General features: G+C 37.1%; 2 protein-coding genes and 1 non-coding gene across 9 annotated transcripts in view; 2 read left to right on the top strand and 1 right to left on the bottom strand.

Annotated features, from left to right (window-relative positions):
- The window catches only part of CASK (calcium/calmodulin dependent serine protein kinase), a 998,363-nt gene that overhangs the window by 125,293 nt on the left and 846,287 nt on the right, over positions 1 to 26,783 (bottom strand). The gene's annotated exons all lie outside the window — the stretch shown is intronic.
- USP9X (ubiquitin specific peptidase 9 X-linked) overlaps positions 1 to 26,783 on the top strand; it is a 103,498-nt gene that overhangs the window by 47,001 nt on the left and 29,714 nt on the right. For all 7 annotated transcript variants that reach the window (XM_056131335.1, XM_056131332.1, XM_056131334.1 and 4 more), the window contains exons 15-24: positions 9,734 to 9,821; positions 11,913 to 12,255; positions 13,699 to 13,794; positions 14,356 to 14,567; positions 18,739 to 18,979; positions 19,283 to 19,432; positions 20,618 to 20,738; positions 24,344 to 24,474; positions 24,651 to 24,929; positions 26,188 to 26,313. In XM_056131335.1, coding sequence (XP_055987310.1) covers positions 9,734 to 9,821; positions 11,913 to 12,255; positions 13,699 to 13,794; positions 14,356 to 14,567; positions 18,739 to 18,979; positions 19,283 to 19,432; positions 20,618 to 20,738; positions 24,344 to 24,474; positions 24,651 to 24,929; positions 26,188 to 26,313 — 1,787 coding nt within the window. The remainder of the gene's footprint in view (positions 1 to 9,733; positions 9,822 to 11,912; positions 12,256 to 13,698; positions 13,795 to 14,355; positions 14,568 to 18,738; positions 18,980 to 19,282; positions 19,433 to 20,617; positions 20,739 to 24,343; positions 24,475 to 24,650; positions 24,930 to 26,187; positions 26,314 to 26,783) is intronic.
- On the top strand, positions 14,932 to 15,034 carry LOC130039488 (U6 spliceosomal RNA). Its single transcript, XR_008794907.1, has one exon. It is a non-coding gene; the product is annotated as a U6 spliceosomal RNA (small nuclear RNA).

The raw sequence follows: 26,783 nt of genomic DNA, 5'->3' as shown, positions 1-26,783 counted from the left end.
ACAATTGATAACTTCATAGGTATGTACCTGACAAATTTTGAACCTTTGTTTCTTAGTAATGCCTCCTTTATCTTTTCAAGACAAGTTGTTTTGTCTAAGTCTACCTTGTATAATTCCTTAATGATGAATAGGAACTATATGTCCTTTCACACTCCTTTTTATAAGTGCTTAGTACTTCATCAGTAAAAGCCAGGAAAGCCAGAAGAATCCAGATATTTACAAGAAATTGTTTAAATTTGTTGGGGTACAATTTCGTTTGATTTCAGCAGCTAGCTTTTAATTAACCTGTCATTTGTGGAGCTTTGCTAATTACGTTTTGCCCTCTGATAGTTGTGTCTGAGTGTGTGTTAGAGTATAAACGGGTTCTTAATGCTTACTTGTGTTGTACACCAAATTTATAATCTTCCCAACAGATTTGTTCCCAGAACCACTGAAAGAATGTTTTGTATTGCCAGTATTAGAGGTAGACTTGAACATAATGGTTACTGAATGTACCACTCGTTTAATGCTCTGTAATAGAATATACAAAAACCTATGGCACACACTAAAATGAGAATATTTTCTATGTTTAGTACATGAAAAGTGGACTTTTGGAATAAAATAAAATTCTGGAATAAAATATCACATACTCATTAAAAAATAATGAGCATTTTACACAATATGTAATATGTGTTTAAATGTGTGTTCTGTATTTAAATTAAAAATAGCATAGTTGAAAAGCACATCTTTGATATCCCTACAGATGTTGATTGTCCATTTTTTTGGTTTTTGTTTTTTCTTACTCTGGGCCTGCTGGCTCTTCCTAGTGAAGCGCTCCATAAGCAATGTAAGCATCAGCCAGCTGGGAGACACCTAAAAATGATTGTCTAATATTTCAACCCTGGCTTTTTAAGCATCAGGATCAAACAGGGTTATCGGTCTGCAGCCACATTCTGTACCAAAATCAACCAAAATCTGAGAGACATGGGATTTGTTTGTAGTACACCCAAGCACTCTCAAGCATTTGGGCTTTAACATAATTCAGATTTTTTGTTATGATCTCATCTGTGGCTGCTTCAGAGCACTCAACGGATGCCAGTACAGGCCTTCCCCTAAAGTGAGTCCATTTTAGTCACATGCACTTCAGTGATAGTTTTTTATTAACATAAAGGAAGTTGGCATTTGATTTAGTTTTGCTGTCAGAAGTTGGGAGTCGTGCTCTCAAGGTAGTCTGGAAATTGAGCGTATACCTCATTAGGATTTTCTTTGGTTCAGCTTTAGTCAGATTCTATTTAAGGTAGTAATCATTACCTTATTTCAACTTTATGGTTACAATAGTGTTTTTGGTCTTTAGATTCCCATTCTTCTTGCTTCTATCTCCACAATGTAAAAGATAGAAACCTGTGTAGCACTGTTGACTAGATTTGAAACGTGACCCATAATGTTAGCTGTATGACAATGGACGGGTTACTTAAACAATTCCCAGCACTTTCATGTTATTAATATCTTCCCCTGAATACAACCATGCCATCAACCTTTGATAGTTCTTCCTTCTTTATTGTAGTACTATTATGATTAATATTGACTAGTCACAGAATTTTAAAGATAGTAAAAATTCTCCCATTAAAAAAAATTATGCAGGGGCTGGAGAGATAGCACAGTGGGTAGGGCATTTGCCTTGCAACCCGTATGGTCCCCTGAGCACCACCAGGAGTAACTCCTGAGTGCAGAGCTAGGAGTAACCTGTGCATCGCCGGGTGTGACCCAAAAAAGCAAAAAAAAAAAAAAAGAAGAAGAAAAAAAATGCAGTTATCCCTTCTCAATTTATTATTTTTAGGTTTTGCTTCGGTGTAATATGTTGCCAGACCTCTACAGCATGCTGATATGCTCAGTTGCAGATAAATATTGAACCAGTGTTAAATACTTGTCCTGTCCATATTTCATCTCTCCTGGAATTTTTAACTTTGGGAGAAAAAATATTCCAAAAAAAGTACAGTTGATTGGCTTGCTTGTTTGTCTTCTCCACTTTGAAGAAGCCCATGTTCTCTTAAACATTTTCTCTCTTTGTCTCCCATCACATTTCAGTAAATTTCATTTTTAAAAAAAGTATAGTCGGGGGCCGGAGCAATAGTACAGCCAGGTAGGGCGTTTGCCTTTCACATAGCCGACCTGGGTTTTATTCCTGGCATCCCATGTAGTCCCCAAGCACCACCAGGACTAACCCCTGACCATTGCCGGGTGTTATCTACCCCCAGAAAAAGTATAGTCAGCTAGTACTTTCTTTTGTTTTCAGTATTTATAAATTATTTATAACTTAAAACAATAATATGTTCTGTTCATAGTACTTGTTTTTTTGTTGTTGTTTTGTTTTTTCACATACTGACCTAAACAAATTGTTTTTAAAGATGTATGACACTGACTTTGTTTTCACTCTAGTGCTAGTTTATTGGGAAGATTGTCACTGTATCAATTTGAACACTTTGGAAAGGTTTTTTGGTATAGTTGGGGTTATGTTTTCTAAGGACTGACAGAATTACCTCTTTCCACTCTTGCATATAATACTGGCAGCTTTTTTGAACCTTTCAAAAAAAATTGCTTAATTAGCATCATTCATGAGCAGTACTCTCTTAGGGTGCAGGTCCTGTTTTTTTTTTTTTTTCTGAATGTCTCTGACTCTTCCCTACATAGCAGACATGTAATATGGCTAAGTTTATGTTGGTTCTTTGTTATATAAAAAAGGTTGAGTGAGCTTAATTTTACAAGTTTCTAGTCACAGAGAGTGCATGAGGTAACCCTTACGTCTTATTTCAGAAAATAAAGCATCATCTTCAAGTATTAAAAAGGCAGGAGCTAGCTGTCACTGGCCAAAATTGAATCAAAATAACGAAAATAACTAAAGCTAAACTCCGAATGCTATACTAAATGAGAAATAAGAATAGATGTAGAACTTGAAAATAAATAAAGGGATAGGAAATTTAACCTCTGACATAGTGGGGGCAGGATGCAAAAAATTACTTGACAAAAGAATCATTTAAGTGGAGAAAATTATTGATCAGTTCTATGAATTGTCCTAAGGAGACAGCAAACAGAAGCATTCTGGAGAATTCTACAAAATCACGTAAACCTATAGCATATGAGCTACAACTTACTCTCTTAGTTGGTGGTCTGGCCATATGATTTCACCTTAGTAGAGATTAGCATTAGCATTTCATAAAGGATACAGCAAAGAATTAATGAAAAATGAATAGAACCTTAGAGAATTATGGACACTTCTAAAAGTACCAGTGTACATATAATTGGAAGAAAAAAAATTACCAAATAGAAAACAGAAGAGCACTGTAGCACTGTCTGTACCAAATAGAAAATAGAAGAGAAAAAGAATTATTGAAGATTTTCCAAATTTGCTAAGGCATCAACCTATACACACAGGACATTCAAGTAAATTGAGTATAGAGAGCCAAGATTCAGACACCTAATAGTCAAAAAGAATGGTAATAGTGGGACCAGAGCAATAGTAGAGCTGGTAGGGTGCTTGCCTTTCATATGGCCGCCCTGTTTTTGATCCTCGGCCCATGATATGGTCTGCTGAACACAAGACAGGACTGACCCAGAAACCAAAAAAATTTAGATGAAAAAGTAGCAAGAGGCAAATAACTCCCATGAGCTTATAACCTTGGTTATATTAATTCATGTATCTGAAAATGAGATACCAGAATGAAGTAAGACAAGTAGAGAGCTAGAATAGGAGGTTGGTCTGATTCTCAAATCTTTTATATTAACTAAATGAGTAATTTGATAAGATGAGCAACTGAAGGTATTACTACGTAAACAGTAGTAAGCAGGTACAGATTTTGTTGAATGCTGTACTAAGGGAAATAATTAGGCTGGAAGTGAGTTGCAGTACACAGTTCAAAAAAGAGTAAAATGAAATGGATATCTTATAATAAAATGCATACACTATTAACATATCTCTAGAACATTCTACCCCATGATAACCGCATGTTCTTAGATATACATTGAATTTTTTGCCCTTGAAACCATAAACAACCTCATTTAAGAGCATTCAAATCATAAATGTGGGTTTTGTCCACAGATGAATTAGAATTAAAGCAGGAAGTTAGGACTTTCACAAATAAGTGTTAAGTATACACTCTTAGCCACTGGGTCACAGAATAAGGGGATGTGCACTGAGGTTTCAAAAAATGAGCATGTCACAATTTATAGTGCTGCTAAACCAGTGCTTTAGTATGGTTTACTCTGGTTTAACGTATGCACACATTGAGGAGGATAGCAAGATCAATAACCTTTGATTTTTAGAAACTAGCAAGCCAAAGTAAGAAGGAATAGATTAAAAAATGAATGAAATTTTAAAATAGAGGTAATTAATAAAACTAAGTTGATTCTTTGGGGGAAATAATTGTACAAACTCTTATAGCTTATTATGAAAATAATGTTTATAAAAATTGAAAATGAGACTACCATCCTTAAAACATTATCACTACCATCCTTAAAACATTGGAAAATGTTGAGTCTGCTAATTTACTAGATTAACAAAGTTGAAAATGAAAATAGACTTGTAACAGATAATAAGATTGAATTATGAAAATAAAATGTCCTGTGTGGAACACATCCTAATCTGGATGGCTTTTATTACCTTGATACCAGAGAAAAAGATATCAGAAGAGAAATGTAGATCAAAATCACTTGAAAATAAACCAAAAATCCTCAAAAAGGCGCAAAAAAAAAAAAAGCAAGCACAACAAATTCAGCAACATACTTGAAAGAAATATGCATTCTGATCAAATGGAATATGTCCCAGGAAGGAATACAGTGTTCATATGACACTGAAAAGTATTAATATTTAAATGCCATTTGCTTGATTTTTGAACCAAATTGCTGGAGCGATAGCACAGCGGTAGGGCGTTTGCCTTGCACGCAGCCAACATGGCCGACCTGAGTTTGATTCCTCTGCCCCTCTCGGAGAGCCCGGCAAGCTACCGAGAGTATCTCGCCCGCATGGCAGAGCCTGGCAAGCTCCCCGTGACGTGCTCGATATGCCAGACACAGTAACAACAAAGTCTCCAATGGAGACGTTACTGGGCCCGCTCGAGCAAATCGATGAACAACGGGAGGGCCTTTACCTTTACCTTTACCTTTTGAACCAAATTGAAGATGCTCAGGGCTTATTCCCGGCTCTGCACTCAGGAATCACCCCTGGGGGGCGGGGCTTGGGGAACGTATGGGATGCTGGGGATCGAACCCAGGACAGCCTCATTCAGGGGCAAGCACCTTATCCACTGCATACTACCTCTGTGACGCAAATTTCATCTTACAATAGATGTAGAAAAGGCATTCGAAATGAAGGTTTGCGTGCATTATAAAAACATTCAACAAAGAATAAAATCTTCAACTTGGGCCAAGGTAGTGGCTGGCACTTGACTGGCATTTGTGAAGCCCTGGGTTTAAGCCTGGCGCCACATAATCCATCAAAATCCCAAAACAAAAAGACCTTAACATGATAAAGGAATTTAAAAAGACTTTCAGGGACTGCTTGTTTTCTCCCTAGAATAATCAGTGGAAATACAAATCTCAATTCTGATAACTTTTGGTTTTATGTCTGCTGGAAATTCTAAACCAGTGCAACTTGTCAAGAAAAATATATGTTGAAATAAAACACTGTACAATTGCAAATATACCATCCTAAATATAGGAAACTTGAACAATTGACTAAAATCTATTAAAGCTAATAAACGGGTGATTCACACGTAGATTCATTCTATATAGTAGCAATGTACAGCGGGCATTCAGTTAAGATAATTAGAATAAAATAACTTTTAAGAATAACTGTAATCAAAGTAATGTAATACCAAGAGTATTTGCTAAGAAATAGTCCCTTGAATATTGCTGTGAAAGCTAGATGTTTGGATATAAAAGGGGTGCGGTTATATTCCCTACATGAAAACAAAAGATAACTCAAGATGAATCATAGATATGAAAGCTCTCAGGAAAATACCTATTCTCCCCCCCCCCACCCACCCCCATGCCAATGAGGGTTAAGCCAACTTGTCAAGCAAAAAAGGGTCATAATTACACTGCATCCAAATTTAACTGCAAACATAACTATCAGTAAAGTAAAATGACAGCCTAATATTGGGTGAAAAGAGTGGTTAAATTGGCTGAAAAGATTTGTATGTCATGTATCTAATTTAATTAGGATTTTTATCCAGAATATTAAACAGCTCTCCCTATTCAATACTCAAAAGATAACCCATTAAGAAATGGGCAGAAGACCTTATGACATGTTTTCTTAGGGATGCACAAGTGAAGATACTTACTAATTATTAGGGAAATGCAAAACCACAGTGAGCTACTACTTCACACTTCTAGCATAACAGGAGAGACAGGTGTTGGCAAGGAAGTTGATAAATTAGAGCTTTCATGCTTTTTTGCTTGGGAATGTAACGTGGCGCAACCACCTTGTTAAACAGGTTAGCAGTTCCTCCAAATGGTAAATACAGAATTTATGTATCTGTTACCAAAATGAAAAGTGAACTTATGTAAACATATATTGCATTCTACTATTCAGTAATAAAAAGAATGCAACAGCATGGACGAACCCTGAAAACATGTTGAGTAGAAAACCTATGTCGGAAGAGACTGCTTAATGTATAATTACATTTATAATTTCTGGGAATTTAGGCAATGACTGTAGGGGTCCTTTTTGAGGTTAAAAAAAAGTTGTGAGCTTAAAATGGTTAATAGTGGTTACACCACATTAATGATACTTAAAACCATTGTACATTTTAAGCAGATGGACTTTGTGGAGTTTGAATTAAGCTTCAAGATGCTCTTCAGGTTTTTTCCCAAACTTGTCTTAAGTTCTGAAATGACTACAAACATGACACAAAGCGGTTAGCTTTAGAGGTGATTTTTTTTTTGTAGATACTTTTGATTACTTTTATCTAATAGATTCTCTTGCTCTTATCGGTGGGTTTTCTTCAGTTTTCTAGCTTGATTTCTTTTTCTTTCTGTTTTATAACGCATCCATGCTATATAGCTGGCCCAGTGGCTCGTGGAACTGACTTGAGGGCTGGAATGCATGCTGTGCATTTTGGAGCACTAGGTTAAATTCCTGCCACCACATTAATCCCCTGAACACCATTGGCTCTAGTCTGTCTCTTGCTCATCACTCTACCGGCACTCACATAAAAAGGGATCACCCTCACTATTTGCCAACTAATAATGGAATTTGTTTGGAACTGAATGTTCATAGTAAAAAACATTGACTTTTTAGCACAGAGAGATTTTTTTCTTGACTTCTCTTGATTGTTTGACACTTTAATTGCAAAGTCCCATTTCTTGTTAAAATGTTCACACCTAAATTTATAAAAGGGGTATGCTAAAGCCAGGGGTGTAAGTTTTGATAACAGAATATTTACATAGTCTCATTATCTTCCCACTAATTATGAAGAGAAAAATAGTAACTTTGCAGTGGAGAAACATGGTGGAAACTACCTTAACCACGTGGTTCAAGTTAACATTATGAATACTTAACACAAAGTGTTATGATGTTCTTCCTGGTGATACACTGATGGGGAGGACATTGGGTCACTTCTGTGGTATTCATTGCCAAAATGCGTAGCCTGAATCATGAGGAAGCATCAGAGAAGCCCAAATTGAACAACACGTATCACAAAATTGGCTCATAGTTCTCTAAAAGGTCAAGAAACACAAAGGATGATGAATTCTCCAGATTAAAGAAGAATGAAAAGGTATGACAACTAAGTGCTTTGCATATTTAACCTTGGATTTGGAGGAAAAAAAGAAGCATAAATAGACATTGTAAAAATAAGCGCTATTTTTACTTATTTTGGGAAGAGTGAGTGGATTTTTTGAAAAGATGTTACAGGAATCTGGTGGGTAGGAGCCTAGGACAGCCCCTCAATACTAAGAGCACTTCAACAGAACTTAAGAATTAGTCAACTCCAGGTGTTACAGTATGCGTGCTATTGAGAAACTTTGACTTAGGATAAAGTATTGCGTCAGTAATTTACATTTCGTGTTGTAATCCTGGGGCCACACCCAGCGGTGCAAAGGGGACCATGCAGTGCTAGACATTAAACTTGACCATAGGAGCCACATCTCTGGCTCCATTGTTAACTGTGCTATGATTGTATAACAAGATGTCCTTGTTAATTGGAAATAGTCATTGAAGTATTTAGGGATAAGGGGAAGTGTCTCTTACTAGGAAATGGTTTAGGAAAATGTACATATGCACACATTTATGTGGCAATCAATGACTCACATGGGGCAAAAATGCAAAAAAAAAAGGTTGATTGAGTATTAGGGTTGTAAGGGAACTTTCAATAAAAAAGTTAGTTTCAGGTTGCCTCTAAAACCTTGCCAAGTAAACAAAGCGTTGCACACCTCATTAAGCAAGCAGCTGAAGTCCTTGTATATTCAGTTACATTGAGGAATAATGAGGTATAGAGCAAAGAAAATTTATACATACAATTATATTGAAAAGACCTTGTAAGAAGACGTATTATGTCTGTCAAATCTTGTTTCCTGATAAAACTTCTGCAGCTTTTTTATAACCAGACCTTACCTTTGGTCCATGATGGAAACCATTGAAATAGACAGTTTGTTTAGGACTTTGGTAAATGGACATATATTGAAGTAGAAAGCAACAAGAGGTTATCCTCACTATCCAGTAGTAGAATCCTTTTATTTGTATAGGTTTAGTAGGTTATTTGGAGGCTTTGTAACAGTAACCGTTAGTATATCCATTAGTATATCTGATGTATCATTAAATGTCAAGATTTTGTTCAGGGTCCTAAAAAACCCTGTTTTTGAGGACTTTGATCACCTTTGTTATTTTCAAAGGGTCTAACACAATCATAATTCTTAAGCACTAGCACATACATCATAAAGTCCAGTATGTACTATGGAAATACTGTCTAATGTTAATGGAAACTGAATTTGTACTATGGAAATACTGTCTAATGTTAATGGAAACTACCATATTTCTCTTCCTGAGTTGTTGACAGAAGTTATCAGGGCACATATTTCAGCTTTCTTCTCTAAACAATTCAGCTTGACTTTCCAGTTACAGTTTTCTCGTTTAAAACAAAAAACATGTCTTTTTAGAAACTATAGACTTTCAAACATTCTATACTATCAAAGTAAAAATAAGCTTAAGTTTGGTGACAGTCACTAATCTATAGCCATGATACAAGGGTAGGTTTTCTTGAATTTCTTTTGAGACTGTAGATGTGTATAATTTGCTGATGGTGATAGATAACTGCCTGATAGCTTTATTATACATAGAAACATCTTGTTACTCTGTACCTAGGTGAAAATTAGCCATATGATTCCTTATAAGCAAAAAAATTTTCTGCATCAGGACAGTTTTCAATATAGGAGGAAGGAAGTGGAAAAATGTTTTGGTGGTTAATTAAGTTCGCAGATCACTCGGGTTAGTCGTTGGCTGTTTTTTATAAAGCACACATTGCTTTTTAAGAGTAAGTGAGATGTAATTAGGTGAGACGTGATTTTTGATAGCACTTGTAACAAATGAATTTTTTTAATGACAGGAAAGTTTATTTTGTGGGGAAAATTTAAGTGGAAGCTACCAGTAAATTAGCGTTTTAATGATAAAGGATTTAAGGGCCTTTTTCATCATTTTCTTTGTTAAAGTCAGCAGTAATTTGAATATTCATGTTTATAATGCATGCTTTCTTTAAATTTTCAGACCATGAAGTTTATGATCCACAAACTGTGAGGCTGGGCAGTAGATACAGTCATGTTCAAGAAGTCCAAGAACGACTTAACTTCCTTAGGTTTGTTTTAAACAATTAGTGTTTATTGCACAAATAACAGTTAAGAGCTCTATGACTAGGTCTTCATTAGGTGCAATCCCCTTACCACCTTGATTTTCCCCATGTATATCATCTTGAAAGTCACCGGACAAGGGCCACGTGGCCAACCCAGGTTCATTCACCAGCATCCTAAATGGAGTGATACCTGAGCACAGCCATGTACCACCCCACAAAAAAAGATGGGTCCCTACCCTCAGTGTTCACTATTTTATCTTTCAAAATAACAGTTGTAACTTCTCTCAACTGAGGGTACATACTTTAAATTCCTGTCTAGACTTAAGTTCTTTGAAATAGGTTTATTTTTGACGAGCAAGTTTTCATCTTGTGGCATAAGCAGCTGGAGAATCATACTTAATGATAGCAATGGGCACGGAGACAAGGCTGCCAGGCCATCAAGCGCTTAAGATTGGTTTGAGTCCTCTGCTGCCTAGTCCTTGTAAAAGGTGACACAGGCAGCTTGAAGTCATAGTTTAGTAACATTCTTAGGGGGATGAAAAGAACAAGTTTATTTTCTTAAACCAAAGCTAAATGTAGATCAAGACTGGAATTCTCAGTAATATTTAGATTATGAATGATTTATGTACAAAACAGTGATTGTGCAAATTTAAAGCCTTTCAAGATTTTGATGGTGAGCAGTTTCGTGTTTAGATCTAAGCGGATGATAATGTGATAAAGGAAACGATGATTTCCCTTATTGCAGAAAATCATTTGTATATGCTAGAGGAAATTTTATATAAGAGTAAGGATAAAATTTTAACCTAAAAATCTTCAGCAACCAGGTTTTATGAAATTCAACATTTATTTGAAGTGAAGTGTGTGTGTCTTAGAAGTACCCATCTTCCTAGATTCCTTGAATGGTAAAATTGGTGTTTCGCTAACATAATGGCAGGCCCAAATAATACTGTATCTATCCTCAGACCCTTGCAATGAACTACTAGCTCTAAAATCACTAGATAACTAGGAGAACACCTCCTCACCTCCAGCACCACTCTATCAAATCAGTGCCATAGTGATTTTTTGTAATTGATGTGTGTGTCCTTTATATTTCATTTATCTGAGCCTTTTTTGCCATACAAAATTTTAATATCAGGACCATTTCTTACCCATTGTATATTTGCCTTTTTTCTTTTGGGGTCATACCCGGTGATGCACAGGGGTCACTCCTAGCTCTGCACTCAGGAATTATCCCTGGCGGTCCTCGGGACCATATGGGATGCTGGGAATCAAACCCGGTCGGCCATGTGCAAGGCAAACGCCCTACCCGCTGTGCTATCACTCCAGCCCCTGTCTTTTCTATTTAAGCCTTAAAACAATGCAGACAGATGTTATACACAGGTAAAAAAAACTGAGGTTCAAATAGGTTAGTAGCTTGTTGCACAGCCAGTAAATAATGATGTTGCAGCGGTGCTCAGGGGACCATATGGGATTCTGGGAATCAAACCCAGGTTGGCAGCGTGCAAGGCAAACGCGCTACCCGCTGTGCTCTCTCCAGCCCCGGTTGTTTTGTTTTGTTTTTTTAAGATTGGTGAATTTCAAACTTATCTTGGAACCTTGAGGATTCTGAGCACTTTCCTCCAAGATTTGATGGGGTGGGGAGGTGTTCTCCTAGTGATCTAGTGATTTTAGAGCTTGTAGTTCATTGCAAGAGTCTAAGACTATGGTATTATTTGGGCTAAACATCAGTGTTAACATTCAAAATCAAGATACTATCGTTTATAAATGTGGTCTGCATGGTGGTTAGATGAATGCTAAACGGAATTGAAAGCTGCCTAGAGGGAAAGATGAATTTTCCTTTTCTGTTTGATTTGAATGACCAAATTGAGTCACAAAACTAGAAATACCTTAGCATCACCGTTTAATTTACTATTTAATGTGGCCAAATGCTGCAAGATGAGTGACTGTTAGATCTTCAAAAAGTATTGAAAGTTTAGCAGTATTACTTTAAATACGTTATCTGTGAAAGTATAATTGTCGTAAATGGATTGTTTCATACAGATAGATGGTCTTTCGGGATAAAAATGTATGCCTAATTGCTGATTTTTTTTTCCCAAGATTTTTACTGAAGGACGGCCAACTATGGCTATGTGCTCCTCAGGCCAAACAAATATGGAAATGCTTAGCAGAGAATGCAGTTTACCTTTGTGACCGGGAAGCCTGTTTTAAGTGGTATTCAAAGTTAATGGGGGATGAGCCAGATTTGGATCCTGATATTAATAAGGACTTCTTTGAAAGTAATGTTCTTCAGCTTGATCCTTCCCTCTTAACGGAAAATGGAATGAAATGCTTTGAGCGATTCTTCAAAGCTGTAAATTGTCGAGAAGGAAAATTAGTAGCAAAACGGAGAGCATATATGATGGACGATTTGGAATTAATAGGATTAGACTACCTTTGGAGGGTAAGTAAAAATTTGTACGCCTATTTGGGGGTTATAATATTGCCTTTAAGGCTGTGTTGATGCATGTCAACTTTGTCTTTGTCCACTGAGTTTTGTTTTCTTCCTTCATTCCTCCCCACCCCCAAATGATATTCCTTTTGTCCTGATTTAGAAACTGCTACCATTGTGTTTGGATGTAACTAATCATATAGGTCTTTTCTGCCTCTCCACTACTAGAATTGCTCTCCACCCTACCACTTTATGTAGATTTGTTTCTTCCCCTTCAATTTTAAATTTAGATTATTTGTGTAATACTGAAATGGGGAGTGCCCGGAGTAATAGCATTGTGGGCAGAGGGCAGTCTTGTGATTGGTTCCCAGCATCCCTTATGGTCCCGTGAATACCACCAGGAGTACTCCTTAAGTGCAGAGCCAGAAGTAAGCTCTGAGCACTTCCAGATCGATGTGCCCCACCCCACCCCCTCAAAAAAAAAAAACTGAAATAGCGTACCAACAAGTAAACTTGATTTAGAAGGAATTACAACTTCACCAGCATTGTAGTGATTTTCTTTTTAATATCTGTAGTTATAAAATGTCCTCTATTTGGGGCTGGAACAATAGCACAGTGGGTAGGGCCTTGCAGGCAGCCAACCCAGGTTCAATCCTCAGCATCCCATATAATCTCCCAAGCATCGCCAGGAGTAACTCCTAAGCATTGCTGGGTGTGATGGCCCAAAAAGAAAAAAAATAATTTTACATATGTACAGTTCTGAAATTATAACAGTAAGTTTAGGTTACCACAATTTATTGACATCTATCACTAAACATGGCTATGGGTTTTTCCTTATATGAGAATTCTGTTCACAGCAGTTTATACTGATTGGTGGATATGCAGTATTTTTTGGGCAAACTATAGATTAGGATACTTAATGTATTTACTATTGAAAGAGTGTTTTCTTTCCTTTTATCCCCCTCTGATCTGTCTGCCTGTGTTCCACTGCAGACTACCTTCTCAAGTCTTATAGGTGCCTGTGCTTATTTCCTTAAAATCCTAGAGTTTTTCATATAGTAGAATATAGTGTGAGAAACAAGTTAAGGATAAAAATGTGTAGAAATGGGGTGGGTTGTTTATGCCAAACTGTACTTTTGGCAATTTTTACTTCAGACTGTCTGATGTCTCAGAACTTGTTTTAAAGGTGTTGAATTGCAGGGTTAAAAAATACTGGTTGAAAACATTTTTCATCCTTTGAATACTGTGTCTTACAGTTTTAAATTATTTCATTAACAAAATAGTTTTGCATTTAGTTTTCTTTTGATATATTTTTTCACACTTTTGCTAAATTTACATCATAAGCAAAATCTGTGACCTTAAATTATGAGTACTGTATTAAAGAATATGAGGATAAGGTTTGAATTTAAATTCTCGACTAAAAAAAATAAGATAATGACATCTTTTTTAATCTAGGTTGTGATTCAGAGTAATGATGATATTGCCAGCAGAGCTATAGATCTCCTCAAAGAGATATATACAAATCTTGGACCAAGGCTGCAGGTCAATCAGGTAAAGATTAATGTAAATTAACACTTCCATTAATCAGAATTCTGATTAAAGAATTTGTAAGAACTTTTTTCTTTCATTTTGTCCCTTTAACAGTATATTTCTCTTGTATGAAACTATGTAAATGAATATAATTGATGATTTGAGTTCGTATTCATTGTAAGAATGATAAGCCATTTCTAAGTTCATTTTTTTAGTATCTAGGACAAAATTAGGGGCTGGAGCAATAGCACAGCGGGTAGGGCATTTGCCTTTGCATGTGGCCGACCCGGGTTTGATTCAATTCCCAGCATCCCGAGTGATTCCTGAGTGCAAAGTCAGGAGTAACCCCTGAGCATCGCCAGGTGTGACCCAAAACATTTTTTAAAAAAGACAAAATTAAGGGTTTTTAATGCCAATTTAGGCACTCATTTAATGGTTTAGAGCAACCTTTAACTTGATTGCTGTCATCTTCAGTTGGATTATTTTATGTGCAGGTAGGTGCATGTGTAGATATCTTATAGAATTTATGTATAATTTTTATTTTCAAAAGCGACTTGTCAAACTTTGGCCCATTACTTGTAGGTGGTGATCCATGAAGACTTCATTCAGTCTTGCTTTGATCGTTTGAAAGCCTCTTATGACACACTGTGTGTTTTGGATGGTGACAAAGACAGTATTAACTGTGCAAGACAAGAAGCTGTTCGAATGGTTCGAGTATTAACTGTCTTAAGAGAATATATAAATGAATGTGACAGTGATTATCATGAGGAAAGAACAATTCTACCTATGTCAAGGTTCGTTACTTAATTGGTATTTTTCTAGTCTTTTTTTAAAAAGTTATGTACGGGGGAAAGAGGAATTTCCTTTTTGGGGGCTTATTTTATTACCAAATGATATCGGGTTATATATATTATTAAGTAAAGTAAAGTAAAGGCCCTCCCGTTGATCATCGATTTGCTCGAGCGGGCCCAGTAACGTCTCCATTGGAGACTTTGGTGTTACTGTGTCTGGCATATCGAATACGACACGGGTAGCTTGCCAGGCTCTGCCGTGCGGGCGAGATCCTCTCAGTAGCTTGCCGGGCTCTCCGAGAGGGGTGGAGGAATCGAACTCGGGTCGGCCATGTTGGCTGCGTGCAAGGCAGACGCCCTACCCGCTGTGCTATTGCTCCACATATACTAAAATTGGAACGATACAGAGAAGATTAGCATGGACCCTGCGCAAGGATGACACGCAAATTCGTGAAGCGTTCCATATATATTATTAATAATATATTTTACTATATATAATTTCACGGGCTGGGGCGATAGCACAGCGGGTAAGGCATTTGCCTTGCAAGTGGCCAACATGGCCGACCCGAGTTCGATTCCTCCGCCCCTCTCAGAGAGCCCAGCAAGCTACCGAGAGTATCTCACCCGCATGGCAAAGCCTGGCAAGCTCCCCGTGATGTATTCGATATGCCAAACACAGTAACAACAAGTCTCCCGATGGAGATGTTACTGGGCCCGCTCGAGCAAATCAATGAATAACGGGAGGACCGTGACCGTGATATAATTTCACTGTGAAATTACAAAGTTGTTTATGATTGGATCTTAGGCATATAGTGTTTCAACACCGGTCCTTTGACTAGTATTCACTTCCCTTTACCCCACTCCACCCCCAGCTTTCCATTTGTTTCCCACCCACCAGTCTACTTCTATGAGAGGTGCGTGCACGTGCGTGTGTGTCTGTGTCTGTGTGTTTGCAATACAGTATACAGTACTGTTGCTTGTAAGATTTCATATATAACACTTTAACAACTTTTAGCATCACCTCATCCTCCCAGTTTAATACTTCCCATTACCATTTGGTCCATCCCTGTGCAAGGATATTTTGATGCCATTTATTTATTTACACTGTTAAAAATACTGTCATAGGGTCAGAGAGCTGGAACAGGGGTTAAGGCACTTTCTTTGCATGGGCAGACTCTGATTAGATATACCATATATTGTACCCCCAGCAAAGCCAGGTATGGCACAACCCCAAAACAAAGAAGCATAGTAGTTCCCATTGGAAGTCACCCCTGAGTACCACTATGTATGGTCTTTAATTTTTTTTTTTTCAGCAAGCAAAGCTTATTGAATAGTTATTAACATCTCCCTTTAAGTCTCTACAAACATTGTTATTTATGTGCAGTTCATACTGTCATACTTAGGGGGGAAAGAATTGTAATCCAGATACCATGCAAAAGTAAAGTTTTCCCTTGAAATGGCTTTTGATGGCTTGCTATTTATTTCGTGGATACCCTTATTAAAGATGGCTATAGGAGCCGGAGCGATAGTACAGTTGGGTAGGGCGTTTTACTTGCATGCTGCTGACCCGAGTTAGATCCCTGGCACCCCATATGGTCACACAAGCACCACCAGCAGTAATTCCTGAGTGCAGAGCCAGGAGTAACTCCTGAGCATTGCTGGGTCTGGACCCCTCCCCAATAAATAAATATATAATAAACAAATACAAAAATACAAATGGCCACAAATAATGTGAAAAATAAAATAGAAGAATTTTTAGAATGAGTGCCATTGATGCCTTTTTTTTTTTTCCATCCGGCAATGCATAAGGGTTACTCCTGGCTTTGTAACTACTCAGGAACTACTCCTGGTGATACCTATTTTCTTTTTTTTTTATTTTTTTTTTAAAGTTTTTATTAGTGAGACATCATGAGGTACAGTTGTAGACTTACAAATTTTTGTGCTTGGGTTTCAGTTATACAATGATCAAATACCCATCTCTTCACCAGTGCCCATTTCCCACCACCACGGATCCCAGTATCCCTCCCACCCCCCATCCCACCCTGCCTCTGTGGTGATACTTTTTTTTTTTAATTATTATTATTAGTGAAACACCGAAGAAAGAAAAGGCCCTCCTGTTGTTCATCAATTTGCTCGAGCGGGCCCAGTAATGTCTCCATTAGAGATTTTGTTGTTACTGTATTTGGCATATCGAATACATCACGGGTAGCTTGTCATGCTCTGCCGTGTGTGCGAGATACTCTTGGTAGCTTGCCGGGCTCTCCGAGAGGGGCGGAGGGATCGAACTCGGGTCGACCATGTTGGCTGCGTGCAAGGCAAACGCCCTACCGCTGTGCTATCGCTCCAGCCCAATCGAACTCGGCCGACCCGAGTTCGATTCCTCCCCCCACTCGGAGAGCCCGGCAAGCTACCGAGAGTATCTCGCCCGCACGGCAGAGCCTGGCAAGGTCCCCATGACGTATTCGATATGCCAAGCACAGTAACAACAGAGTCTCCAATGGAGACGTTACTGGGCCCGCTCAAGCAAATCGATGATCAACGGGAGGACCTTTACTTACTTACTTTAGTGAAACACCATGAGGTACAGTTGTAGATTTACAATTTTTTGTGCTTGGGTTTCGATTATACAATGATCAAATACCCATTCCTCCGCCAATGCCCATTTTCCACCACCATGGATAATATCCCTCCCACCCCAATCCCTCCCATCCCACCCTGCCTCTGTGGCAGGGCAATCCCTTGTGTTCTCTCTCTCCTTTTGAGTGTTGTGGTCTGCAAAAGAGGGTTTGAGTGGCAAACATGTTCAGTCCATAGTCTACTTTCGACATGAATCTCCCCTCCTGGGAGGATCCTCCAAACATCCTTTATTTGGTGCTCCCTTCTCTATCTGAGCTGCCCTTTCCCCTAGAATGCCCGGCTGGCCTCTAAGCTATGGAGTAATCCTGCTGGTGCTGATCTCAGCTATTCTTGGGTATTAATCTCATATTTTGTTTCTTTATATTTCCCAGATGAATGCAATCTTTCTATGTCTATCCCTCTCTTTCTGACTCATTTCGCTTAGCATGATACTTTCCATGTTGTACCACTTGTATATAAATTTCATGACTTCATCTTTTCTAACAGCTACATAGTACTCCATTGTGTAGATGTACCAAAGTTTCTTTAACCAGTCATCTGTTCTTGGACATTCAGGTTTCTTCCAGTTTCTGGCTATTGTAAAGAGTGCTGCAATGAAAAAACAAGTGCAGATGTCACTTCGACTATACATTTTTGCCTCTCTGGGATATATTCCCAGGAGTGGTATTGCTGGGTCAAATGGGAGCTCAATTTCTAATTTTTTGAGCATCATCCATACTGTTTTCCAGAAGGGCTGAACCAGTGGACATTCCCACCAACAGTGAAGGAGTGTCCCTTTCTTGCCACATCTGCGCCAGCATCGGTTGCTTTTGTTCTTTTGAATGTGGGCCAGTCTCTGAGGTGTGAGATGGTATCTCATTGTGGTTTTGATCTGCATCTCCCTGATGATTAATGATGTAGAGCATTTTCTCATGTGCTTTTTTGCTATTTGGATTTCTTCTTTGAGAAAGTTTCTGTTCATTTCATTGTCCCATTTTTTGATGGGGTTGGATGTTTTCTTCTTGTGGAGTTCAACCAGTATTTTGTATATCCTTGATAGGTGATACCTTTTTTAATGAATTATTTTTGCTTATCCAGAAAATTGTAAAAATTCTTCCTTGAACATGACTTTATTGTCTTCACTGCTAGAACATAGAAATATCTTTTGGGAAATTTAGGGGGAAAATATATCCTAATATTTTTGGTGATAATCTCAAGCTAAAGTTGACCTTCCATGTTCTTAAATACTTTTTTGAATCTAGGTTGTGATTCAGAGTATTAATGATACTGCCATCAGAGCTATTAGTCTCCTCAAAGAGATACATATACAGAGGTTGACCTTTTCATAGTATTAAATAGGTGTATCCTTCTCTTAATATCTTATAATTAGACACGTTGATTTGTGCAACAAAAATGCAGTTATTGTTTTGAATATATTTATAGCTTAAGTAATGACTTTTTTTAAATTCTAAAATCAGTAAGTATCCTTAGCTTTATTTTCCTCATAAGATTAGAAAGCTAACTGAATATTTTTTCCCTTTTTTTTTTCCTTCCCCAGAGCTTTTCGTGGTAAACACCTCTCTTTTCTAGTTAGATTCCCAAACCAGGGCAGACAGGTTGATGACTTGGATGTATGGTCTCATACCAATGATACAATTGGTTCAGTACGAAGATGTATTCTCAATCGTATTAAAGCCAATGTAGCTCATACCAAAATTGAGCTTTTTGTGGGTGGTGAATTGATAGATCCTGCAGATGATAGAAAGTTGATTGGACAATTAAACTTAAAAGACAAATCGGTGAGTATAACTTGAAAATTTTAAGGCAAACCTTAAACTTTTTAAGTAAACATTTTATTCAGTAAAGTTAATTGAGAATCTCTTAGGTGTATAACATTCTGTATGTTATTATTACATAGCATATTACTTGTTTTACTGATCTATTATGTTATTAAGGACTTTGCAACAAGATAGAAGTTAGTAAAACTGTGGTTAATTTCTATTTGTTTCTATAAGTACAGATTTTTGCTTCTGAAACAGTGTCCTATTCTGTGTTGTATATTTTCTTACCTCCAATAATAACAGAGTATATCTTTTTTGTAGCTAATTACAGCCAAACTTACACAAATAAGTTCCAATATGCCTTCAAGCCCTGATAGTTCTTCTGATTCCTCAACTGGATCTCCTGGAAACCATGGTAATCATTACAGTGATGGCCCCAATCCAGAAGTAGAAAGCTGTTTGCCCGGAGTGGTGAGTAAATAAATTTTAAGCTACTGAATTCAAGGCATTGAACTAGATTCTTAGAAGATAAACATATATAGAATAGTTTGGGTTTGGGGTTGGTTGGTTTCCCGTTTTTCCTTACGGAGTTTACAGTTGAATAAGGTAACTTAACAAATGACCTGTATTTCAACAAACAAATGTTTCATTAAAAAATAAGTTGAGACCTTTGAAATCTACCTCCTTTAAACAAACTGACATCTGTCCCCAACTGCTCCTCAGAATGCTACTCGGCCCTGGCGTGGGGAGTGATGGGCAATATAGTAGGGAATATTATGGTGATGTAAGGTTAGTTTATTATACACATTATTGATTATAACTTGAATACATATTTAGAAATATACCACTATGGTTTGTACCGCAGATATTAATCCTTCAAAACGGTCTCTTGGAAAATATGTACAGTCAGATTGTCAATAACATCTTTCATCTAAAGAAACAAACACTTCTCATTTACTCTTACTTACTCTTCTGTGCATCTCCATAAGAATATCATTATTTAAACTTTTTTGTTGAGGCACTGATTATTATAAAGTTGTTCATAGTTGAGTTTCAGGCATGAAGTATTCCAACACCAGTCCCATCACAGGTATCAACTTCTTCCACCATTGTCTCCAGGTTCCTTCCCATCAGCTTGACAGGCACACTTCTGTTATAGTTTGCATCTCATACTTTCAGTTCTATTGGTTTTATAGTTCAGATAAATAGGAATACCACACCTCTGTACTACTGATGTGTCCTCTGCCCTTGCTCCTTGGCCCTGTTAGCTTCCACCTGCTTCTTACTACTTCCAGTTTCTTTCCTACTTCCAGTTTCTTTCCGTCCTTGCCTTCCCAATTCTATAATCTAGGCTACAGTAATCTGCAATTTCAGGAGGACTTGGCTCACTTTAGCAGCATGGGAGCCTTTCATATGTACAGATTCCACCTTATATGTATTAGAGAAATCATTTCTCAGAATATTGAAGGGGATCTGTGGCTCAGAAATCAATGAGGGAACTTGGATATTGTTTTGATCCTGCATTTAGAAAGTTGAGAAAGATGGATTAGAGTATTTCTGTATGATGTCGGCCAAAGCAGAAATTAACAAATGTGTGAGTTTTATTTTTGAGAGAACACATTTACAAGTAAAATTTTGATGAATTTTGTGTTGTAGATAATGTCACAGCATCCCAGATACATCTCTTTCCTTTGGCAAGTTGCAGATTTGGGTAGCAGCCTAAATATGCCACCTCTTCGAGATGGAGCAAGAGTACTTATGAAACTCATGCCACCAGGTAAGAAAACCATGTAAATTAAAAAATAAGAAAACCATATAAAATTTTAGGTCCCTAACAAAATTGTGTTATTTCTCATTTACATACTGTCTGCTTTTGTCTTAAAACAGCAGTTTTTCGTAGTTGTGTCAAAAAGCATATAAACTGCAAAACCTAAACACTTAATTCTGGTGGTACTACAGAAAGTAATTTGCCAGCTTCTATACTGTTTGTGATCATGTATCATCTTTTGCATTGTTGATTTGGGGCTCAGCCTTGGGCCACACCTGGCAGTGCTCTTGGCTTGCTCCTGACTCTGAGCTCATGTTCCTAAAAGTGTTTTTTAAGGAATATAAAAATGAATAGATTGGTGCTTACCTTACACACTGATGGCTCCTGCCGGTTTAGTCCCTGGAAGCTGTCATTGCATTGGCTCGTGCTATGACATTTAGTAGTAAATCTGATTTTCTTTTCTCTCAGTTATATTCCCATTTTGGGTTGTCTTAGCTTTTTCTAAGTATCCTGTAGACCTTTTGCCCCAGATATTCTACTGTTACATTTTTCAAGATCCTTCTCCATGTGATACTATTCTTTCTGTAGGAGTTTGTGTTTTCATGGATATGCTTGTTTCACTGAAATATGCACGTTTTCCTCTAAAATCTAATACCCTAGGGGGGAAAATGCGTTTTTTAAAAAATCAGCTTGTGGCGAAAGGATTTGGGTCCATACCATTCAGTCCTAACTTTTTAAAAATTAAGACACAGGGGACTGGGTACTTGCCTTGTACATGGCTGACCCGGGCTCAATCCCCATCATGGCATCCCATATGGTCTCCTGAGCATCACCAGGAATGATTACTGAGCACAAAGCCAAGTAATCTTGGGGCTAAAGATAAAAATCTTCATTTTTATATTCCTTAAAAAACACTTTTAGGAACATGAGCTCAGAGTCAGGAGCAAGCCAAGAGCACTGCCAGTTGTGGCCCAAGGCCAAGCCCCAAACCAACCTTTGAGCATTGCTGAGTATTGTCCCCCCCCCCCAAAAAAAATGAGACACTGAACTTGACAAAAGAGTTTGGATGTATGTATAGTTCAAGGTTTTTTTTTTTTGATGAATTGAGAATTTGTTGGTCTCATTGTCATCTGTTGTTTATTTACCATAAACATTGACGTTTTATATATAACCAAAGTCAAACCTTTTGAATCAGGACATTTATTAATTACTGAATTAACAATTTCTATTCAAGATTTTCTAATCTTCTTTAGAATAAAGATTAATCTCCTTTAGAATAAAAAGATAAGTATTGAATAAAAATGGATAATATGGACATAGACAACGGGAGATAGATAAAACCATGGAAACATAGTCAACAACAATTTATCTTTAAAAAAAACTGAAGTTTTTCTGTTTTATTAAGCTTTTAGATAAAAACTGAGAAACCACTCGCTGTTAAATGACTGTATTGAAACAAATAAGAAAAAGCCTGTATCGAGTGGTGGTGGCTTGTAGGGGTGGGAGGGAAACTGGGGACACTGGTGCTGGAAAATTAAACCAGTGAAGGCATGGGAATTGGAACATTGTATGACTGAAACACAGTCGTGAACAGTTTTGTAATGCTCTATCACGGTTTTTTAAAAAATACAAAAGAACTGCAGTGATTAGTTATGTAACATATGCAAAATCTATTGTGTATTTCCCAGTCCTCATAGTTGTGCATTTCAGTAGGATTTCCAGTACCAAGTGCAGGCAGGGTCCAAAATCATTGAACTTTCTGGATTTGCAGTGGTGGGGATGGACTAGATAAGTTAGGGATCTTGTGTTTTCATTACTCAATCTTTCTAAAGAAAATAACTTGTTCACCTTTCCCATCTTGTTTTGATTCCTATGAAATATAATCAGTACAAATATTAGATATTTAGCTAAGGCTTCTCAGTGATTTGATCTTTATCATATCTATTGCATTTAGAATTTTTTATCATTTATATGCATATTATCTGTGGCTTTGTGTATAAAAATTGAATAATCACATAATTTTTAAACAAGTATACTTCAGAATCCTTAAATTTGTGATTGCAGCATAAAGCCACCAGAGGGCAAGCATGAGCTCTTGCAGGAAGCTCAAGCAGGAAACAAAATGGGGGGAGCGGGCATTCATTTCTAGTTAATTAACATACAGTATTGCAATTTAGAAAAAGCTGGTAGTGATTTTATTAACAGCACATAAATCATAAGCTTTGGGTGCAAATGAACTTGAATCTAAATACTATTGCTTCTACTTGTAACTACATGGCCATAGACCTACATTTTCTTAGTTTTTCAATTTCCTTAGGTGTAAAATGAGCTATTAACTATTTCCTAGAATTTCAGAAATTAAAAGTGGAGTGATATACAGAAAAAATATTTAGTGTCAAAGAAATGTCAACCTAGTTTTGTCAATGTGGTTGCTACACACACATACACACACACATATATATCTTTAAAAAGAGAATTAAGGACTATAAGAAAATTAGGTAGCTCCCCCCCACACACACACACACCTTTACCTTTGTTATTGCTGTTCTTGTGATAAGGGTGGCTACTTGCAGCTGCAAAACATGTGCCCCAGGGCCAGACCAATAGTACAGGAGGTGGGGTGATTGGTTTGCACCTGGCCAGCCCAGGAGTAGTAAGCCTTGAGTACCACGATGTGTGACCAAAAAGAACTTTTTTTTTTTTAAAAAAAGAATGTGCTCTAGTCTTAGAGCTACCTTCCTAGCCCATGCATCCTTTCAAAAGAATATATAGTAATTAAAATCTTGAGTTTATCTCGGTAGAAATGCGTCTTAAATTTTTTTCCTGTAAAGATTAGCATCTTTTTAATTTCAGAGCCCTAAACTCGGGTTTGCAAATGTTAGAACAGGAATAACTATTGATGATCATTTTGTTTATATCCCTCAAATGAATACACTCTACTCAGTATTTGCTGCTTTCTAAAAGTTTTAATTAGAATGAGGGGCTTTTTGGGGCTTTAGGCCATACCTGGCATGGTGCTGAGGAGTTGCTCTTGGTTCGTTGCTTTAGGGATCATTCTTAGCAGTGTAAGGGATTGAATGTGGAGCTCTAGCCTTTGAGTTTCTCCCCAGTTTTCTAGCTTTAGAGTTCTCGATTAATTTTTCCTACTCTTGCCTTCATCCTTCATTCACTTAGGACTCCATCCCACAGTTTTGATGTAAAATAATTGATAGGCATCATTATGTCAGTTTAATAACCTTATTAAGTGCTTTTTTTTAGACTGTCTTTTAAACATGGCATAGAAAATCAGTTCATCTTTTAATACCTTGACCAAAAAATCAGTGCTATACTCTGGTGTGAACAAAGAAATTGGGGCGGGGGGGCACCTTTTTTTTCTTTCCTGCTCTTTTCATACTTGTGTATGATGATTGAAATCTGAATAAACTGTCCTTTTCATGTTTGGGTTCATTGATTAAAGCCTCCTGATTTTGACTTTTTCTCAAATCAGTTTACCCTTGTAAAGTCTGAACACAATTATACTAAACTATTATTTTGTCATCTTAAAATTATCAAAAATGAAAGGTTATGAGCAATATATTATGTTTTGCTTTACACCGTGTCTCTCTGTCTTACAGATAGCACAACAATAGAAAAACTAAGAGCGATTTGTTTAGATCATGCCAAACTTGGAGAAAGCAGCCTTAGTCCATCTCTTGATTCACTTTTCTTTGGCCCTTCAGCCTCACAAGTGCTATATCTAACAGAGGTTAGTTTTTTCCCTTTTGAATTTACGTCTTCTTAAATTTAACTTACAGTTATAGTAAAACACTTGAAATGTTCAATAATTTCTTAGTATTGGTGATAGCAAAAATGGAAGTAACAGCTATCTTTTCAAGATCTTTTAATATAATTCTGTCTTTTTTTTTTCTTTCTCCCTCCCAGGTTGTCTATGCCTTGTTAATGCCTGCTGGTGCACCTCTAGCTGATGAGTCCTCTGATTTTCAATTTCACTTCTTGAAAAGTGGTGGCCTACCCCTTGTCCTGAGTATGCTAACCAGAAATAACTTTTTACCAAATGCCGATATGGAAACTCGAAGGGGTGCCTACCTCAATGCTCTCAAAATAGCCAAATTATTGCTCACTGCTATTGGCTATGGCCATGTTCGAGCTGTGGCAGAAGCTTGTCAGCCAGGTGTAGAAGGCGTGAATTCTTTGACATCGGTAATACAGACTTTTAAAGCATTTTAATATTAGTAATTTTGGTGAAATGTCCCACTAAGTCTTTGAAAGTTGATTCAGAATGCTTAAAGTTTTGTTTTATTTAGAACCTAATTTTAGAGCCTTTCTTCTATTAAATTCTACTTGTATTAAAAGTATAAATGTTCACTGATCGTACTATTAATTTGAGAAGACAGTTCCTTTCTGACCCCTTATTTCCCTTAGAGTTTCAGTTACTTTAAACCTGATATTCGAAACTCCATATAACTTAAAAACTTGGCCAAATAAATAGTACAGCAGAGTAAGGTGCTTGCCTTATGTGCCGCCTACTCACGTTCAGTCCCCACCACTGCATATATACTCCTGAGCCCCACCAGGAGTGATCCCTGAGTACAGCCAGCTGTGCCCCAAAACAAAAAACCTTACAAACTCAAAATTGGTAGATAATACAAAAACATACTTGGTAATGAGAGATGTAGTTGTAATTGAGTTAGCCTCTTGCCAGCCCCTGTTCCCAGTGTGATAGGCTTTAATTAACATCCTGTTCTGAGCTTATTCTTTCTCTGTCTTTGTCCTGGTGGTATCTTTAATCCAAAATTCTTTAAATAATTCCAGCATTTGATGTTTATGCGAGGTCAACCTTTATATTCTTTTTGACAAAAGTTAGAATTTTTTTATATGTCCCATAAGTGATACTGCATATAAGTGACTAATAGAAGATAAAATATTTGGGGTTTAGGTTTTTTGGATATGAAAGTGACTTAGGTCTTGAGCAGGGAGATTGGAATATTGAGTAAAATGCATGTTTATCTTGTGGATAAAGTTACACTGTTGTGTAAAACTTTTATTCTAGTATTTGTACCATTATTAATATTCACTATTTTTTTCCTTTTCAAAAAATGTAATAATCAGGAGGATTAATAATACATCAGGAGTGTCTGACCAAAAGCAAGAACATACATAATATGCTATTGTGCTTCGAGAGTCTCTTAACAGAGGTGGAATTGGATAGGGTTGGAGCCAGTTGATTGGACCTATCACTTACCCCTTATAAATTATGCTGTTTGAAGAAAGTTCTGTTACAGTTAATGCACAATAGAAAAAAAAAAAAGAAAATCTGCTTTGTTGGCAATGTGAATTAATGTTTATGTAAGACCACCAAAAGTTCCACGGTGTCTAATAGGAGGTCACCTTGAGGTGATGGTGAAGAAATGGTCACATGCAAATTGTCACTCCAAGTAAAACTGTTAACTCTTTTCAGGTCACCCAAGTTACTCATGATCAAGCTGTGGTGCTACAAAATGCCCTTCAGACCATTCCTAATCCATCATCTGAGTGTATGCTTAGAAATGTGTCAATTCGCCTTGCTCAGCAAATATCTGATGAGGTTAGTATGAAATGCTTAATGCTCTATTCTTTTTCATTCTTTTTTTTTTTTTCTTTTTACTTTTTGGGTCACACCCGGCGATGCTCAAGGGTTACTCCTGGCTCTGCACTCAGGAATTACTCCTGGCAGTGCTCAGAGGACCATGTGGGATGCTGGGATTCGAACCTGTGTTGGCTGCGTGCAAGGCAAATGCCCTACCCGCTGTGCTATGGCTCCAGCCCCTAATGCTCTGTTCTTTTAAGAATATTTTCTTTCATCTTTGACACTGACAATTTATAAAAAACTCTAGCAATTTGATACTTGATTTACTTGGTTTGTCATTCACTTTATTGACAGTTTAAAGTTCCTGTTATATAAATTTTACTTGCAAAAGTACTAGTTAGCAGTTTCTGCTCTTAATTTTTATCTTCATATACAATAAATTACACCCTTTAAAATACGTGTAATTCGGTGAATTTTTTACAAATGTG

This window comes from Sorex fumeus, unplaced genomic scaffold (assembly GCF_029834395.1).
Source record: "Sorex fumeus unplaced genomic scaffold, SorFum_2.1 ptg000086l, whole genome shotgun sequence".
Lineage (NCBI taxonomy): Eukaryota > Metazoa > Chordata > Mammalia > Eulipotyphla > Soricidae > Sorex > Sorex fumeus.
This window is presented reverse-complemented; position numbering and strand designations above follow the sequence as displayed.